Source organism: Macaca thibetana, chromosome 7, assembly GCF_024542745.1.
Source record: "Macaca thibetana thibetana isolate TM-01 chromosome 7, ASM2454274v1, whole genome shotgun sequence".
In the NCBI taxonomy this organism is placed as follows: Eukaryota; Metazoa; Chordata; class Mammalia; order Primates; family Cercopithecidae; genus Macaca; species Macaca thibetana.
In genome coordinates this window covers 147,609,107-147,630,149 of record NC_065584.1, presented here as the reverse complement: position 1 = coordinate 147,630,149, position 21,043 = coordinate 147,609,107, and the positions used below count along the sequence as shown (strand labels likewise).

The following is a 21,043-nucleotide window of genomic DNA, read 5'->3' as shown; positions in this document are numbered from 1 at the left end:
CCAGAGATAAAGCCGTGGTCTGAACCTGACATTCTAGGCATGGTTAAGCACAGCTCATGGAAGTAAGGCGGCTTCCAAGCTGCCTTACTCACCACTGTACTCCTAGCATCACACTGCCCAGAGCCAAAAAGCAATAAAAGTGCACTGAATAGATGAAACATCTTAGGATAGAACCTAACAAGTGACAAAGTTATGACAGCAAGGAAAAATGCCTGGATTCAGCAAAGAACTTGGTAGTCAAGATTCACCAGATTCTTTCCGGCCAGCTGGCAGAATGTGGTCAGGGGGATGACAGAGACATGAGCCACAGCAGTGGATGTTGTGGAGGTGGTGAGGTAAGAGATAATGGTGGCAGGGCTGAATGACAAGAGAGTATAAGAAAGGAATACTTAGTCATAGGGCTTGTGGTTTGCTAAGATTGCCATAAGGTATTAATAAAAGGAAAAATAATGAAAATATAGAATCATATCAGAATGTGTGGAGGAGTTCTAGAACATCTATAAGTTAATCACCTGATTATTGTGATGAAGACCACTGGCAAAGTATACAGTTGCTAAACACAACCAAAAAACCCTTTAAATGTCTTGTTTCCCCATCATAAATTGTATTTTTCTCCATTGTACTAGACTCCAGCTTGAATCCTATAATCTTGGCAAACAAACATTCATGCTTTACTTCTACCTGAAGAGTTACAAAACCCTACAACACACTCACCATGGCTCCTCTGTAGTACGCTGTCGTGATTGTTCGGAATCTTTCCTGACCCGCTGTGTCCCTAAAATATGAAACAAAGGAGAGTGGTTTTTAAAGTCATCACCAGCATCACTGAGGAGAAACCCTGCTGTAGGAGATGTAATTCTGGTCTGCTCAGGGTGCAGTGGTCACAGGGGAAAGGAGAATGAGACACAAAGGGAGCCCTCTGCACATCTGCAAGCTGGAGGCGGCGGTGGCCACAGGAGCCTGTCAAGAGCTCACAATGACCTGGGTGAAAAACCCAGACCTTGATAAAAACAGCAACAGAAAAATAGACAGAAAAATCCTCCTAGGAACTGGCGTGTTATATTAGTCGAACACACGTGGGAGGGAATAGAGAATAATTCTACATTCTTGGACTCCCGGAGGTAGTTATAATCCTTTTTGTAAGTGCTTAATGATTAAAGCACTTTGCTTTCTTGCCTGAATGTCTGATTTCTGTATAAAGCAAGCAGTTGAGCTGGACTTATTACTGTGTACATTCTGCTCAGCAGAGCACAATAAAATAGATCTCCTTAAGAACTCGTTCAGCTATGGAGCCCATGATTTCATGGGGACCTGGAGTTCAACACATAAATTTTGACAATGTTTTCAAAGACTTTTAAACATAAACAACATGTCAAAACTCTATAAACTTTCATATATTTTTGCTTTTTAGCTGATGGCATACCATTAAAATGCATTCTGAAAAATACAAGAGTTTCTGATTTCATTTATAGAAGCAATCCTATAAAGGAAGTTAAATTTCCTTGATACTTGAGAAAATCAATATTCTCAAATTTTCCACTTCCAGCCAGAGCTAATTCATTCCCTGTGCTACTAAGACAATTTAATTGCAGGACAGAAAGCAGCATTTGTGGAAATATACTAGAAATCTAGTATATATCAAATCCTAATAAAAGATGAAGGCCCAAGGGAATATCATAAGTTAAAAAGCAATAAATACCTCAACGTAGACATATACCTTACAAAATACTTTCACACTGCACTCACGTGATGTCTACCACAGCCCAGTAGGGTGGGCTACTGGGTGGGGGTGTTACCAGTATCCAAGTTCTGCAGATGAGAAAACAAGCTCAGAGGAACTATGGCCCAAGCTCTGCCACTAAAGAGCTCATACTATTTATTTATTTGTTTGTTTTTGAGACAGAGTCTCGCTCTGTTGCCCAGGCTGGAGTGCAGTGGCACGATCTTGGCTCACTGCAACCTCTGCCTCCCGGGTTCAAGCAATTCTCCTGCCTCAGTCTCCCGAGTTGCTGGGACTACAGGCGCCTGCCACCACACCCAGCTAATTTTTGTATTTTTAGTAGAGATGGGGTTTCACCATATTGGCCAGGATGGTCTCCAACTCCTGACCTTGTGATCTACCCGCCTCGGTCTCCCAAGGTGCTGGGATTACAGGTGTGAGCCACCGCGCCCCGCCCAGCTCATACTCTTGAAGGAGACAAGCATCTTAGGTCTCAGCTGTTCAGCTCTGGGCCAGGCCTCACACAAAAGCTATCTTATCTTGTCATTCTCTTTGATCAGCATTAGATACATGGGGCACTTGTTTGATGCACAGCTAACAAATCATGGGGAAATGGAAGCCAAGCACTTTTGGATAGACTAACGATATTTTCTTGATTTGAACACACTGCTGACCTAGAACCCGCTTTGCAGTGAGGATGGAAGAAAAACATTACCATTCTAAATGTAAGTTGTGAGGACTGAATGGAGACAATTTTATTGCTGAGAGTAATGAGAGAGAGTGCCATGATGTTGTGGCTACTCTCTATTAAGTTATAATTAGCTGATCACACACAGGCCCCTAGAAACACTTATGATCAGGACTATACAGCACAGAGTCAGAAATTCTCTGAGAAACCCAAGGTAGGGATCATGAGAAAAGATGTAATTTTTTAAATCTGTAAAATATTTGGCATCTTGTTCAATACCAATGGATGGAAAGGGCAGCCTATAGTAACCTTCATAACATTTTCCAATGAAGTACACTGGAAACCACTAGGAAGCTAATCACTACGTTACAGGGCAGTTGAGTAGTTGTCCCAGCTTCATCACATATGCCCTCAGGTGGACCTAATCACTCTCAGTCCCTGTTTCCTTCTCTATAAAAGAAGGGCTGGGGGATATTCTTCTTCTATCCCAGTTCTGAGATTCAAAAAAGAAATAGAGCCTAAGGCAAAAGCTAATATGTATAACTTTACTCTTTAGCCCTGCCTCATTCTTAGTCAGTGCTGCTCTGAATTCTACGTTTTGTCTACTGCTGTCATCATTACACATTAGATCTGCAAACATCACCAAAAACCTCCCCAAAGCTCCAAATCTATATGGCTCCATGCAAGGCACTGAACTGAAAGAAATTAAACCAGCTTCTAGGAGGTTAAAAAAAAAAAATCTAAGAAGAGCTTCTGAGTTCATGTCAAAAATATTCAATCTAGCAATCTGGAGGAACCATATTTATTCACTGTAGTTGGACAGATTCTTCAGGAGTTTATGAACCAGAGTTGGGTAATCATAAGATCTTTGCCTTGTATATTGCAACATTAGAGTTGGGAAACATCCTAAGGACTGATAGTTTGTGTTCCTCCAACATTTATATGTTGAAGCTTAATCCTCAATGTGATGGTATTTAGATAGGGGAACTTTGGGAGGTAATTAGGTCATGAGGGTGGAGCCCTTGTGAAAGGGATTAGTGCTCTTCTAAGAGACACCAGAGAGATGATCTCTCTTTGGGCCATGTGAGGATGCAAGTGAGATAGCTGTCTACAAATCAGGAAGCAAGCCTTCACTAGACGCTGGATCTACTGGCACCCTAATCTTGGATTTCCCAGCCTCCAGAACTGTGAGAAATAAATGTTTATTGTTTAAGACACCCATCTATGGTATTTTTGTTATAGTAGCTGTGATAGTGTGATACAGTAAGAAACACATACAATAAGAAACATATTTGGTCTCTGCTCCTGATTCTTGGCACACAGATAGTAAAATTCTTGGACTCTCCAACAAAGTGTTTAAGTTCTTTTTGTGTGCTAATGAAATAACTGGTGGCTGGGGCTCCTGTCCAGCCCCAGGATAGGAGGCTGGTTGCCAGGAGAACCAACCAACTAATAGGTGGGCTGGAACTTCAGTCCTACCACCCAACCTCTGGAGAAGAGAGAGGGGCTAAAGGTTGACTTAATCACCAATGGCCCACGATGTAATCAAGCATGGCTACATAAGGAAGCTTCCATAAAAATCCAAAAGGACTGGGTTTGGAGAGTTTCAGGATAGTGAGACACGTGGAGGTGCTGGATGTGCTTGGAAGGTAGATGCCCCTTCCCACAAGGAAGGAAGTGTGGAAGTTCCTCACCCCTTCCCACAGGCCTTGCCCTGTGCATCTCTTCCATCTGGCTGTTCATCTGTATTCCTTGCAATAATAAATGGGTAAACACAAATAAAGTGTTTCCCTGAGTTCTGTAAGCTGCTCTAGTAAATTAAAGGAATCAGAGGAGGGATAATCAGAATCCCAATTTATAGCCAGTCAGTCAGAAGTAGAGGTGACAACCTACTACAACTGAGTATCCCTTATCTGAAAATCCAAAATCTAAAATGCTCCCAAATCCAAAACTTTTTGAGTGCTGACATGATGCCACAGTGGAATATTCCACACCTGAGCTCATGTAATGGGTCACAGTCAAAATGTAGGCATACAACACAGTTTATTCAAAAAATTTCATTGGCCAGGCGCAGTGGCTCACACCTGTAATCCCAGCACTTTGGGAGGCCAAGGCGAGCGGATTACCTGAGGTCAGGAGTTCAAGACCATCTGGCTACCATGTAGAAACCCCGTTTCTACTAAAAATACAAAAAAATAGCAGGGCATGGTGGCGCATGCCTGTAATCCCAGCCACTCAGGAGGCTGAGGCAGGAGAATCACTTGAATCCGGGAGGTGGACATTGCAGTGAGCTGAGATCATGCCATTGCACCCCAGCTTGGGCAACAAGAGCGAAACTCCGTCTCAAAAAAAAAAAATTAAAATATTGTATAAAGTTATGTTCAGCTTCATGTGTATCAGCTGTATATGAAACATAAATGAATTTCGTGTTTAGACTTGAGTCCCATCCCCAAGATATCTCATTATGTATATGCAAATATTCCAAAATCCAAGAAAATCCAAAATCGGAAACACTTCTGTTCCCAAGCATTTTGGATAAGGGATACTTAACCTGTACTTGCAACTGGCAGCTGAAGTGGGGACACTGTGGGACCCAGCCCTCAACCTGTGGGATCTGACGCTATCTCCAGGTAGACAGTATCAGAATTGACTTAAATTATAGGACAACCCAGAAAGAAAAAGAAGATTAAAAAGTATAGGACACCCAATTGGCATCGGCTGGAGAATTACCTGGTGTTGGTAGGGGAAACCCCCTGACATCTGGTGTCAGAAGTACTGTGCTATGTATGAGAAAAAAAGTGTGTTTAAAAATATCTTACAGAGCAGCCTGAACTATGACATAATTTTTTTCTTTTTTTTCTCAGTCTTCATTTTTCTACTTAATAAGAAATATGCAAATAAATCATCAAATATCATAGCTGGAGGGGAACCTCCAGTGTCATCAATCCAACCAATTTACAAGTGAGGAAAAGGTGAGACCAAGAAGGGAAATAACGGGCCCAAAGCCGTCAATGTGGAGGCATCATGGCTAGAACCTAGATCTGTACTTCCTGCCAAAGGTTCCTACGACGTGATTACTTTGTCTTACCAGATTTCAAAGCTACAACAACTGTGACGAAGAAGTAATCTGCATTCCTTAGAATTTAGTTTCCTCCCCTCAAAAATTGTAGTTTCGGAAAGATGAGCTATGGGATCTCTTCTGGCTCCAACAGTTAGTACCCTTTCTCACCTTCCCAGCTCTTGGTGGAGATACCTTTGAAGGATTCCCAATACTTACTTATTTCCCCTTGCTTCTGATAAAGAAAAGATGTTTTAGCTATCACAAGATGACTCTAACTTATTACAATTCACATTTAATTCCTACTTTCAATTCCTAATTAAAGCAGAAACTCTGTGTGTGTGTTTACTTACCATATCTGAAGCTTAATTTTCTTTCCATCTAGTTCTATCGTTCTGATTTTAAAATCAATTCCTGCCAGAAAAACAAAGAAAGATATGTTAAGTTTCTTCAGATGTAATCCAAGTCTCATTAGGAAGAGGACAAAGATTTCTATTGAAAAAAAGCTCTCCAACGCACTGGAAAATGTGAACACAGAGAGGGTGTGAATGGTATGTTTCCTCTGAATACAGGCTGGAGAAAGGAATGCTAATTACTCAGCAAAGAATTCCCACACATGTTAAATGCAACGTATTATACGCCTCATTATTCTGACACAAATGGATCACATCCTGCAAAGTTATATAATTTAGATAGATTGAGAACATGCCATATTTCCAACTTCCTGAAGTACATGTAAACAATGCTTCCTATGTACTCCTCAACCCCAATCCTTCTCTAAAGAAGGCTATGGGACCTCTTTAAAGAATATTCCTCCATCCTCTTCCATTTTTTTATTCAGATTTTGCAATTGACTATGGAAAAAAATCTGCATATTTGACAGTACGGGAGGGAAAGCCTGCATATCTATTTTAAACAGTTAGCAAGTATTTTATACACATTTTAATAAATGTTCCCCACAGATTACTTGCTAGAGCTGAAAACAGGCAGAATAGACTTTAGCCCTGACTGTACTCTAGAATTGCCTGGTACTATGATCTGAATGTCCTCTCCAAGACTCACGTTGAAATTAGATTGCCATTGTGGGACCTTAGAGATACTAAGTACTTTAGAGGTGGGACCTTTCAGAGCTGATTCATGTGGAGCCTGTAAGAATGGATTGTCCTTACCACAGGAGTGAGTTATCTTGAGACTGGGTTTTTATAAAAGTGAGTCCTGCTCCTCCTACATTCTTTTCTGCACAAGCGTACTTCCCTTTCCAGTCTTCCAGCATGAGATAATGAAGCATGAAGGTCCTCAACAGATGCTGATGCCATACCCTTGGAGTTCCCAGCCTCCAGAACTATAAGCTAAATAAATTTCTGTTCATTATAAACTATGCAGTTTCAGGTATTCTGTCATAGCAGCAGAAAATGGACTAAGATGACTGAGAAATATTAAAAAAAAAAAAAAAAAACCCACAAAAATTCATGATTAGGCCCACCCCCTTCCCCAAATTCTGAGATTGTGACTTAATTAGTCAAGGGTGGGACCTGGGCACTGGTAATTTTTAAGTTTCCCAGATGATTCTAACCTGAAGCCAAGAGTTTTGGCTTTCGAAGGGCTATGCCTTTTGAAGGGCTCTGGCACTTCAAAAGTTCAACCCTTCCCTCACATATTTTCCCCCACTATGGTAGTTCAAAACTTATTTATCACTGTCAATGACAAGGAACCACAAAGCCCTTGACAAATATCAGCAAGCTCTATCATATATTAGGAATAAGCTTTCTGAGGAGACCAGTTAGTGAATACAACTTAGTTGCAATTTGCCAAATCCTCATCATCTGGCTACTCAGCTTTGTTTAGATTTTTCTATTATTTTGCATTCTATCCAGCAGGGGTTCTCAACCGCTGGGCCACGGACCAGTACTGGGCTGCACAGCAGGAGGTGAGTGGCAGGCAAGTGACAGAAGCTTCATCTGTATTTACAGCTGCTCCCCATTACTTGCATTGCCGCCTAAGCTCAGCCTCCTGTCAGATCAGCGGTGGCATTCGATTCTCATAGGTGTGCAAACCCTATTGTGAACTGCACATGCAGGGGATCTAGGTTGTACACTCCTATGAGAATCTAATGCCTGATGATCTGTCACTGTCTTCTATCACCCCCAGATAGGACCATCTTGTTGCAGGAAAACAAGCTCACGGCTCCAGCTGATTCTACCTTGGTGAGTTGTATAATTATTTCACTATATATTACAACGTAATAAAAATAGAATATAAGTGCATAATAATAATCAAGTAATGCGCTTGAATCATTCCTAAACCACCCCCACTCCCACACCACTACCACCTCCAGTCACTGGAGGAAAAATTGTCTTCTATGAAATCAGTCCCTGGTGCCAAAAAGGTTGGGGACCACTGCTATACAGAACCCCTTAAAGTGGTTTCCAAGAAATTTCAGGAAAACATGTAAATTACGTATCCTCTAAATTGACTTAAACATTAACTCCAGTTTTGTTTGTTTTGTTTTTTGAGACGGAGTCTCACTCTGTTGCCAGGCGGGAGTGCAGTGGGGCGATCTCCGCTCACTACAACCTCCGCCTCCTGGGTTCAAGTGATTCTCCTGCCTCAGCCTCCCGAGTAGCTGGGACTACAGGCATGCACCACCGTGCCCAGCTAACTTTTTGTATTTTTAGCAGAGATGGGGTTTCACCATGTTGGCCAGGATGGTCTCGATCTCCTGACCTTGTGATCCGCCCGCCTCGGCCTCCCAAAGTGCTAGGATTACAGTCATGAGCCACTGTGCCCAGCCAACTCCAGTTTTTTTAGGTGGGGAGCATTCAACTGCTAAGTTACTACAATGTTTCTTCATATAAACAATGAAAGCACCCCAAAAGGCTGCTTCCTAGCTCCAGCTTTATACAATGCATAGACATAAACCAACTGAATTTCCCCCCTTTTTCTCTGTGTGGTACTTTTCCCCCAGGGAGCCTTTTTAGATACTCTTGTGAGTCTTGAAATAGGCAACAATCACACCCAAGCTAATTTAGCAGAACACCCTCTCAATCATTATTTCCCCTCACTAACAATCATAAATTATTAGTAAGTATTAGGTTGGTGCAAAAGTAATTGCGAAAAAAAAAAAATCTAAAAAAGTAATTGCGGTTTTTGCCATTAAAAAGAATGGCAAAAACCACAATTACTTATGCACCAACCTAATACAATCTGATAACCAATATTCCCAAGTTATCTGGCTCACATTTTCTCCTTTAAGGTACCTCCCTCAGCATTTCAGGGTCTGGAAAGGTGACACAAAACTCAGCAACTCAGCATAAATATTACTGCTGGCATCTGACAAAATGTCCTGTTTCCATCACTCATGTAAGATTTAGTAGACATTGATTTTTATTTTGATTTACGTTTTACATGCCACCAAATCCAGTGTAACAAAGACCCTCTAGGACTCCTCCTCCAACCTTTACCTCTCTCTGGGCCTGGCATCAAGAAGAATGCCCAGCACCTGGTATGTACTCAATACATGTTTCTTCAGATTAACATTTTAAAACAATTCATGACTTTCCAAATCCATAGAAACAGAATAGTAGTACAATGGTAGTTACCAGGATCTGGAGGGAGGGGGAAAGGAATAGTTGTTTAATAGGTTTGGAGTTTCAGATTTGCTAGATGAAATAGTTCCAGAGATCATTTGCACAACAGTGTGAACATGTGTAAAACTACTGAACTGTACACTTAAAAATGGTTAAGATTGCAACTTACATATTATGTTTTTTACCAAAATAAAAAATAATGACTTTCAAAATGCCTGCTGTATACTTGAATAAATTAATTAGAAGGCTAACGTTCAACATTTCACCACTGAAGAGTTCATTCACTTATTTTACTTATTTATTTTTTTGAGACGGGTCTCCTTCTGTCATGCAGGCTGGAGTGCAGTGGCGTGATCTTGGCTCACTGCAACCTCTGCTTCTTGGGTTCAAGAGATTCTCCTGCCTCCTGCCTCAGCCTCCCGACTAGCTGGGATTACAGGTGTGCTCCACCACACCCAGCTAACTTTGGTATTTTCAGTAGAGACGGGGTTTCACCATGTTGACCAGACTGGTCTCGAATTCCTGGCCTCATGTGATCCACCTGCCTTAGCCTCCCAAAGTGCTGGGATTACAGGCATGAGCTAGCCTGCCCGACCTTCATTCACATTTTAAATAAAAGACATCATATACCAGAATATTTGTTCAGATTAATACTTTCCTTAAAAGATAGTAACTCCTGTTCTTTTAAGGTTGATTTTGCCTATAATTGGAAGTCATGGGCAACTTTACCACCTTTACTCAACAACGCCAATTTGAGGCTCCTTAAAGTCTCACTCTCCATTCATCTAAAACACTTCAAAAACTTTCTACTGACAGAGATTTTTTTTTTTTTTTTTTTTTTTTTTTGGTATTTGTTAGGAACTTTATCTTTCAGTTATGTGAGAAGTTCTACAAGATGGTGATACTTAGCCATCTTTTCACTGCTCAAAGGTTTTCGATGTTTGTAAGAGCTGTGAACTATGGTATTTAGCTTTTGCTTATGCTGCTGTCAAGGGCCAATTGACAGACAAGTGCTGTAGAACAAATTCAAATTAGCACAACATGGAAAAAAAAAGTAAGTGGGGACCTAAAATAGGCAATAGTTTTAGAAAGTAAGAATTTCACTAAAAGTGGTAAAAATTCATTGAAAAGCACTGAACTGTAGGTTAGGTTCTGTCACTAAAAACTTGTGAACAGGCTGCTTGACTGCTCTGAATCTACATATCCTCATCCATAAAAAAGGGTTGACAGCATCTAATTAGATAAATTAGATGATTTATGTGAACGTGTTCTGGGATCTCTGAAATTCCATATAAACCTAAGAGATTACACATTGACAGTCTATAACCCGACAGCTCTTGTCACTTCATGCATGGATTATTTGTAATAGTTTTCCAGGATACTGTGCCAACATCTCTCCCTGGTCTAATTCCCCTATATGCCACTTCTAGAATAACTTGCAACAATCCCTGTGGTAACGTCGCTGTACTATTTAAGAAGCCACGGAGCCAACTTCTTCAGCCTGGTGATACAGCCTTTCCCACCAGATGCACCATTCTCCTGACACTGCAAACCTCAGAGTTTCTCCACACGAGGCCTTTTGCTTCTTTCAGTGGGCCCCATACCTCCTTTCCTCCACTCCTGCATGACCACCTCACTCTGCAGCCTTCTCTGAGGATGCCATTCCACCCATGTAATTCTCTCTCTTCTCTCCTCAGCTCTTCACTCAGCCATGCCCATTCCTACCTCAAGACCTGGCTTTTGCACAGTGATTTAATCCTGTGTCATTGGGTTTTATTAACATAGTGCCCTGCAATTGCTCTCAGATCATGCAAAGACTCTATCCTCTCTTTGCCCGTTAAGTTATGCACAGAAACATGTGTACAGTAACTAAATTAAAGGGTAAGTACTCTTACATATTTAATTAAACATTATATACTACTAAGGGTGAAGATGGCTTTAAAAACTTTGGAAATTTGGCCAGGTGCGGTAGCTCATGCCTGTAATCCCAGCACTTTGGGAGGCCAAGGCGGGCGGATCACCTGAGGTCAGGAGTTGGTCAGCCTGGCCAACATGGTGAAACCCCTACTCTACTAAAAATATAAAAATTAGCTGGGCGTGGTGGCGGGTGCCTGTAATCCCAGATAGTAGGGAGGCTGAGGCAGGAGAATGAATCACTTGAACCCAGGAGGTGGAGGTTGCAGTGAGGTGAGGTTGCACCACCACACTCCAGCCCAGGCAACAGAGTGAGACTCTGTCTTAAAAAAAAAAAAAAAACTTTGGAAATTTCTTAATATATTATAGTTACAATAGTAAGGATGCTGAGAAATCTTATTTCAATAAGAAAATAAAGACACAATACAATTAGCTTGACAATAATATCAGTAGTGAATTAACATTCATGTTAAAATTTAAAGCAAAGATAATTTCCTGATGCTACTCCAGGGATTAAAAGAATAATTAGCTGTAAAATGATAATATAATTAGGATGCTTTCAACTGCAAATACAGAAACCCCAAATCAAACTAGCTTAAGGTAATTTGTTGACTCATCCACAACAAGCTCAGTGGTGAGCTGGGGTTCAGAGATGGCTCAATCTAGGGCTCCAGCTCCCTTCTCTGCACCTCCCTGGGCTCTGCCGTCCAGGGAGTATCAATTTCACACTCTTGACTGACAGCAGTTCCTGACCACAACAGCAATACCAGATGAAAATAGATTATTTTCCTCTGCCTCTCAAAAGTGAGAAAGCGTTTCCCCAAAGCATCCAGTGAGTTTTCCTTCATGTCTCATTTCTGGACTTATAACCATGGGAATGTCATGTTCTGGCAGGCTAAGGCTGAATTCTGAACTAATCACTGCCACGGAGAATTACCAAGATTGGATTAATCTAAATCCATTCTCTAAATTTAGATTAATCAAGGCCTATCCCTGGACCTGGGTCACTCCTAGAATCCACAGGCTGCTGAAAATAGAATAGAAAGGCTATTGAGAAAAATCATAGTATCTCTATATTATATACATATTATATATCCTCTATATAATACTCAAACCTATCTCATTAATAAAATTTTATATTCATAGCTATATGAAAGGACAAATTTTATATTCATATCTATATGAAAGAGCTGCACTACTACCCTGTCATGAATGCTATTACATTTAATGAGAAACTGTAGTACTTCTCTGAAGGCAATTTCATGTAGTGTTTGGCTAAGAACTAGAAAATAAGAAAGAAAAAGGGGACAATGAGAAGCCCAAGTAGCTGCCACAACATCTCTGTGCTGAACTGTGACCACAGCTGCTAGAAGAGTCCTTGAGTTCACAACTCCAAAGACATGGCTTATCCCCTAGCCCCAGATGACTGGAGACTGGAAAGAAGGAGGGGGCTATCACACCAACAGCAGCAAGAACCAGAGGTTATCCTGGCAGTAAGGGAGCAACTTTATTTATTTATTTTTTTAATTTAAAAGAACTATACAATCTCAAAAAACATAGTTATTGAAGGGCATTATCCCTAAGGTCAAAAAGCTCTTTGTTTAAATTATACTACAGAGCTATAGTAACCAAAATGGCATGGTACTAGCATAAAAACAGACACATACATCAGTGGAACAGAATAGAGAACCCAGAGATAAATCTATACATCTACAGTGAACTCATTTTGACAAAGGTGCCAAGAACATACACTGGGGGATAAATGGTGCTGGGAGAACTGGATATCTGTATGCAGAAGAATGAAACTAGACCCCAACCCCCACCATACACAAAAATCAAATCAAAATGGATTAAAGACTTACATCTAAGACTTCAAATTATGAAACTACTAAAAGAAAACATTGTCGAAACTCTCCAGGACGTTGGGTTGGGCAAATATTTCTAGAGTAATACTCTGCAAGCACAGCCAACCAATGTAAAAATGAACAAAGAGGATCACATCAAGTTAAAAAGCTTCTGTACAGCAAAGGAAACAATCAGCAAAGTGAAGAGACAACCCACAGAATGGGAAAAAATATTTGCAAACTACCCATCTGACAAGCTATTAATAATCAGAATATATAAGGAGCTCAAACAGCTCTACAGGAAAAAAATCTAATAATCTGATTTTAAAATGAGCAGAAGACATAAGCAGACATTTTTCATAAGAAGACATACAAATGGCAAACAGATACATGAAAAGGTACTCAACATCATTGATCATCAGAGAAATGCAAATCAAAACTACAATGAGATATCATCTCACCCCAGTTAAAATGGCTTTTATCCAAAAGATAGGCAATAACAAACGCTGGCAGAGATGTGGAGAAAAGGGAACCCTTGTACACTGTTCGTGGGAATGTAAATTAGTACAGCCACTATGGGGAACAGTTTGAAGGTTCCTCACAAAATTAAAAATAGAGCCATCATATGACCCAGCAATCCTGCTCCAAAAGAAAGGAAATGAGTATGTCAAAGAAATAACTGCACTCCCATGTTTATTGAAGCACTATTCACAATAGCCAAGATTTGGAAGCAATCTAAGCATCTATCAACAGATGAATGGACAAAGAAAATGTGGTACATATACACAATGGAGTACTATTCAGCCATAAAGAGAATGAGATCCTGTCATTTGCATCAACATGGATGGAACTGGAGGTCATTATATTAAGTGAAATAAGCCAGGTACAGGAAGATAAACTTCACAAGTTCTAATTTATTTGTGGGAGCTAAAAATCAAAATAATTGAATTCATGGAGGTAAAGAGTAGAAGAATGGTTAGGTTGGGAAGGTTAGTGGGGGGTAGGGGAAAGTGGTAATGGTTAATGGGTACAAAAAATAGTTAGAAAGAATAAGACCTAGTATTTGCTAGGACAACAGGGTGACTATAATCAAAAATAATTTAATTATACATTTTAAAATAACTACGAGTATAATTGGACTGTTTGTAACACAAAGGATAAAAATGCTTGAAGTGATGGATACTCCATTTGCCCTGATGTGATTATTATTACTCATTGCATGCCTGTATCAAAATATCTCATGTAACCCATAAATATATACATCTACTATGTACCCACAATTTTTTTAAAAAGCCTCTTTGTATTTCAAAAGTCTTTTTGAGAGCATCATTTTTTGGCAGCACATGATATAATAATTCATGTTCAAAATGACGTCCCTGAGTCATCCTGACTCATGAGCAATCCATGACCCACCAGGAGGCATGCAGCCCACCCAGCTGGAAATACAATCCAACATCTAAGTGTAGGAGGCAAGATTCCAAAGGTATTTCCATGTGTTCAAATATGCCTCAACATTCATTTTTTGATGGTTTTAAAGTAGTCCCAGTTTCCTCATTAATATTTATCTAGTCAATACAATAGGAAATATAAATTGTAAGAAAACATTCCCAAGGGAATGACTCAAAGACATTTTCATTTTGAATTTAAAAACTCTCTCTCTCTCTAATGGATTTTGCTTTCCTGAATTGACTCTTACGCTAAATGGTTGCTTATAACATAAGGAGACAGGGAAATAAGTATGAAAGAGAATCACAGAATTACAGACTTGAGAAGTACTTTAGAGATCATTTAGTTGAGTCCTGTCTGTGTAGCTAAGGAAACTGAGGCCGAGAGAGACACAGCAATTTACCCAGATTCATGAAGACCAACAAAAAAAGGTTAGGTTAAAATCAAGTTTTGGCACTGAAAGATCAGGCCTTCCCTAAGAGGAATACAAGAGATATGTACAAGAATGTCCACATCTTGGTGGGGAAACCTCCTTTTTAAGGGTCATAGTATAGAACACAGGCAACAACTTAAATGTCCACCATCTGCAGAATGCCTTGGTACACAAGAAGAGAAGGAATACTTGAGCAGTGAACAAAAGCCATATTTATCAACATAGATGAATCTAAAAAGATGATGGTAAGTGAAAAGAACAAGTTGCAGAAATACACAGTCAAACCAATTTGTATATTTCTGAAAAAATATTTAAAATACCAACACAACAGTATTATCATTCATATATATGTTATATATATATATATCCATGTATAATAAAAGATGGATAGGAATGATTATTAACAAATTGAGGATAATACTCAATGTTACCTCTAGAGAGAAATGGAAGAGGAGGGATTCATAGAGGACTTCGACTCTATAATTTATTATTTCCAAAATTGAGTGGTGGGTACATGGACATGGGAATGTTTTATATTAGCTATACTTTAATAGGTCTAAAAGTTTTTAAAATTCTTTTAAAAAGCAAATATTAGTAACCTGGAAAACATACATGGAGGTATGTTCATTAATGGCAGTTAAAAACCAAAGCAAATTTTAGAGATGAGGGGTACCTTACAAGATTTAGTCAGGGGAAAAGGAGGCTCTATCGCCCTTATTCAATACAGTATAAAGAGGTCCTGTGAGCCCTTGGTAGCCCACCCTATCCATCCCTGGTCACCAATGGCTTACAGCCCTTCTTTGTATCGAACAAGGGTGGTATGGCAGTGCCTGCTCTTTCCCTGACTAAATCTTCTAGGGTACATTTTATCTCTGAAATTTTGGTTGATTTTTCTACCACCATTAATGAATGCATGCCTTCACACGTCAGATTTCCAGATAACTAATACTGGATCAAGTTCAGATTGGATCAAGTTCAGATAGTGAGGGGCAGAGCAGGGAACTGGGGTGGCAAGGAATGCTAGCTACTCTGATTTCAAGCAGGGGGTTTGGGGACTTTTCTTCTCCACCTCGTGGAAAAGGAGTTTTGACTTGGACCAAGAACAAGTGAAGAACATTTGGGTCACTGTTGGGAGTGGCACTCTGGCAGGAAGAACAAAGGAGTTCTGATTTTCCATTCAAGTGAAGAAGGCAGACAAGCCATTGCCCCACCCTTGGGGTGGGAGGTTTGGGCCAGGAGGCTCTTTCCTGCACCTCTGAGGAGAAGGCAGTGGGGTATTTGAGGTTTCTGCATTGTCCAGGGCAACCCACAGGGCACCAGAGCTCCCAGATACCTCACCATGAGGCACCAGTGAGGGGTAAGGAGCAAGCACTTATCCAGAGTACTGCTTATCAGCGATTTCTCAGCAACCAGTGATGTCGCTGGAGGCAGCTGAGGGGAAGGGCTTGGCCAGCAAAACAGAGAGAAGGAAACTTCCAAACTGGCCCAAGTCCATAGTTAACAGATCTAACAGGGAAAAGGAACTTGGAATGAGCAGTACTGGGCCACTTTTCATTCCACAAATTAGATATAATTGAACATGGGAAAGGGACAGATTGACAAGAGTCTTTTACACTAAAGTTAAATTAGTCAGTCAACAGATGTTAATAACATAATCTTTTCTGTTTCAAGAGAATAGGGAGGTTGCCCCTGGGTTTGTGAATGGGTGAAAGGATACCATTGCTGGAGTGTGGGAAAGAGTACTTTCTTGGCCTTCGGAACTCTCTCTCTAGGGCCAGCTAGTTCTCCTGACCTCCAGCATGAGCTGTGACTTGATGAATTTTGGCCGGTGGGTGGTGCAGCTTAGAACACACACAGCTCTCCTGCTTTGGGTACTATCTTAGGGAAGTCTGCTGCCTGGTCCAGAAAAATCAGGGGTAGAAAAACATCAGGGACCTTCAACTAAGGTTTTCTATACCTGGTTCCCACTGAATTTCTTTTGAAAGACTAATTTGGCTGCAGTCATGAGAACCTTGAAAAAAAATTCAGACTTGTGGGTCATTCAGCCTTTCAATGAATGATAACAATGAAAGATTTCAATGTTGGGTTTACTCACAGCACTGCACATTTTTCTACAAAGGTTATCTATCCTCTTTGACCCACTTTAAGAAGCAGAAGTTAAATACTGTGCTTTTACAACTAAAAAGGAGAAAAAAAAGGACTTTGTTTCAAAAGTACATTTGGAAACATGTGTGATCCCAGGCTATCTGAATATGGGTTACATGGTTTGTCTATTTACATTTCAGAGATCTTCCAGAAATAGAAAAATAGTTTCCCAAATATTGAAGTCTACTTTAAAGAAATGCTACATTCACCTCCTTGCTTAAGATTTTTATTAACAATAAAGATACAGTTCTTGCCAGTTTTGAAACTTTCTTTGACAATCAAATTTTGCTTATACTTTTTTTGGTGTGAATTTAGATTAATGAAATTTTAGAGTAGCTGATTTTAGGATAATTAGTTGAAATCTCTAATTAGAAAAATTGACTACTGAAATAAAAAAAAAATGAGTTATAAACTGAAGCTTTAAACTATTTTTTTTTCTCAAAATAAAGGACTTGGAGAAAATATACAAGTAGAAAAAAATTAAGAATGTTACTTAGATCGAGGCTGGGAACAGTGGCTCATCCTGTAATCCCAACATTTAGGGAGGTTGAGGTGGGAGGATCACTTGAGGCCAGGAGTTGGAGACCAGCCTGGGCAACATAGTGAGATCCCATCTCTAAAAAAATAAATAAAATAAAAATTAGCTGGGTGTTGTGGCACGTGCCTGTGGTCCTAGCTACTTGGAAGGCTGAAGTGGGAAGATAGCTTGAGGCCAGGAGTTAAAGGCTACAGTGAGCTATGATCATTGCGCCACCACTCCCCAGCCCTGGCATGGCATGAGACTGTTCCCAAACAAACAAACAAACAAACAAACAAACAAAAAAACACGTTACTTAGATTGAAACAAAAGAGTTCAAGGCATTGTTCTTTCACAAATATACATCACATTAAGTTATAAAGCTATTTTCACCAAGTACAAGTTATTTTGCTGGATATATTTAGAACTATTTAAATTTGGGTTTATTTATATTAAAATTGACTGTTGTTTGAAAATTAGAAAGTCTAAAGTTTAAGAGGAAAAACACAATAAAAGTAAGTTTAGAAAACATTTAACAACAGTGTGAAATGATCACTGGCAGCCAAATATGTTTATGTTAGCTTTGTTCAACCCAACAGAGGAAAAGGGGGCATTTTTTTTAAGGGGGACAAACAAATGGTCAGCAAATATAACTTGCCCTTAAAAAAATACCTGACAAACTAAGAAGACGGACTAGAATTTTCTGATGTGTTTGGTTCTTACATCCTATGAATAGGAAGTGGCAAATTGAATGCCATTTATGCATAAGTCAACAGTGACACACATTACCACTTCCTGCTGAAAAAGCTGAACGGCTTTACACTGTTTTAGAATTTTCTATTTGTTACTAAATTAAATTCAATTCTTGGCATTCTTCATATGACAGCTGTACCCATAAGATCTAATCATACCAACAAAATATAATAAACTCATAAACTAATTCCAGAAATTAGGAAGAATTTACTAATTTCTCTTTGAGCCATAAACATGCATTACAGATATACAAATAGTACAATTAAGAATAGTTTTAAGTAATGTCTCTATTTGAGTCTTGAAGGGCTTTAATTTGTAAGATTAAAATATAATGATCTAATTAACTCTTAACATATCTCTGGGAAATAAATGAGCAAAATAAATAATTATATATCAAATGATAACTACCAAAATATGTGTTGAATCACAAATAAAAGGTTTCTATAATGCTAGAACTACCAGAAGTCAAGAAAGACAGAAATAGTAAACAAAGTGTAATAACACAGCTACAATTCAGATAAAGTATGCAGAAACAATTAGGAAACACTAAGAATTTTAAATCTGATTAAGGAGCCAGCAGAGATTACCCAGCATTCAGCTCACCATTTGAGCCAGGCCAAAAGACTTTATGACAAGTCTCTTTTGCAAATCTTGCACTTTGAAAAGGAAATGTGTTTCAAGTGTTACTCAATCTAGAAGTAGCAATAAGCTTGACGATGTCAAAATGTGGATTTTAGAGATTCTCAGTGAACAGATGTTTTACCTTCAATAAAGTCTCTTTTCACAAAGGGGCTAACTGGTGAACAGCCTTTAACTCCTGGCCTCAAGCTATCTTCCCACTTCAGCCTCCCAAGTAGCTAGGACCACAGGCACATGCCACCACACCCAACTAATTTTTAATTTTTTTTTTTTTTAGAGATGGGGTCTCACTATGTTGCCCAGGCTGGTCTCCAACTCCTTTCCTTTTATTCTTTCTTAAAGAATAAAAGTTCATCGGGAGGCTGAGGCAGGAGAATGGTGTAAACCCGGGAGGCGGAGCTTGCAGTGAGCTGAGATCCAGCCACTGCACTCCAGCCTGGGCGACTGAGCGAGACTCCGTCTCAAAAAAAAAAAAAAAAAAAAAAAAAAGAATAAAAGTTCAGAATGCTTCTGAGCTTCCATTTCTTTTCCCATTATTAATTCATCACTATCTCAAGAACCAAACTGCTCCAAACAAAACCAGTTGTGTCTCTCCTGCTCCATCGTTTCCAATAAAGTGTACCTTTGTAGCAGGAAAACCCCTCTAGTATGAATCTCTATTACTTCCTAAACCTAGAATTTCCTTGTTTGAATTCTGACAGCTTAGTCAGGTCTGTTTCTTTTAAGGGTGAGGTGAATACTCTGAAGACATTCAAAAACTGAAGTTGAAAAAAAAAAAAAAAAGAAGAAGTAAATCCCTGATTTTAGGCACTAAGGCACTATTGCTAAGGGAAGACCATATTGCCAAATCACTGGAATTATCACTGGAAAAAATTACAGCTACATTCCAATGATGCTGCACCAAAAATGCAGTGAAACTGATTATTTAGCTCTTTCCAAGTATTGACCATGTATCATATTTTCCATTCATTTAGAGGTAAGTGAAAGCTAAAAAAAAACTAATAGAACTAAGTAACAACACTACATAGTACAACTAACTAAAAACAAATGATATATCTTTTCCCTTTTAGAATGAACTCTTAAAAGAAAAAATAAAAAAGATTGTTATCCACGTAATATATCAGATAGCAACCAGGGTTAAAACAAACTTTAGCTATATATACTTTTTTTACTTTCCAGGAAAATTCCCAAGTCACTTTGTTTAGAAATATTTCAGCTTATACTGGTATGAACTGTAAAATGTGGTAATTTTCCCCACCCAGTTAATACAAATAAACATTTTAGCAGAGAGGGGAAGAGGAAGGGTCTTCACCAAATTACTAGAGGCAGTAGAGAAAAATCTAAAGTCATACTCTCCCAGCCTGGGCAACATAGTGAGAGCCCATCTCTACAAATTAAATTAAAAATTAGCTGGGCATGGTGGCACATGCCTATAGACCTAGCTACTCGGGAGACAGAGACAGGAAGATCATTTGAGCCTAGGAGTTCAAGGTTACAGTGAGCTATGACTGTGCCACTGCACTCCCACCTGGGAAACAGAGCAAGGCCCTGTCTCTAAAATAATATAATAATTAGTAAAATCATATTCTCTCCTGCAGGCCTGCCTCTTCCTTCTCTCATCCTCTTATCCCCCTGACTTTTCTCTAAATAAAAAGTGATAAGAGGCCGGGCATGGTGGCTCACGCCTGTAAGCCCAGCACTTTGGGAGGTCAAGGCAGGCAGATTACCTGAGGTCAGGAGTTTGAAACCAGCCTGTCCAACATGGCGAAACCCTGTCTCTACTAAAAATACAAAAATTAGCTGGGTATGGTGGTGCATGCCTGTAATCCCAGCTACTCGGGAAGCTGAGGCAGGAGAATTGCTTGAACCCAGGAGGCAGAGGTTGCAGTGAGCCGAGATCACACCACTGCACTCCAGCATGGGTGACAAGAGCAAGACTGTCTCAGCAGCAACAACAACAAAAAAGTGATAAGAGATGATAAAATAAACAAACATAACTGCAAACTTCCAGTGTTCTGAATCTAGTTAACAAGAGCCTTTTCTTGATCAAAACCAACATCAATGCCACAAAAGTGTATGAAAATTAAGCAGCACTTACAGTTAACTGTAGCCAGTGTGATGGAAGGATAATTATAATAAGCTATTGCTGATGAGTAAAGTTATAACCAACAGAGTAATGCAGGTAAGAGGATGAGTAAAAAAATTAACATTTTGGTACAAATGCCGCATTTTTGCCAACCAATAATGAAAAACTACCAGTGACTACATCCTCCTGATTTGTAAGCACAATCCTCTATGA

At 39.5% G+C, this 21,043-nt stretch overlaps 1 protein-coding gene across 1 annotated transcript in view; it reads right to left on the bottom strand.

Moving 5' to 3' along the window:
- Positions 1–21,043, bottom strand: part of RAB8B (RAB8B, member RAS oncogene family) — a 79,698-nt gene that overhangs the window by 17,423 nt on the left and 41,232 nt on the right. Inside the window, exons 2-3 of the mRNA XM_050796039.1 lie at positions 5,820–5,880; positions 715–775 (exon numbers count right to left, since the gene is read on the bottom strand). Of these exons, the coding sequence (XP_050651996.1) occupies positions 715–775; positions 5,820–5,880 (122 nt within the window). The remainder of the gene's footprint in view (positions 1–714; positions 776–5,819; positions 5,881–21,043) is intronic.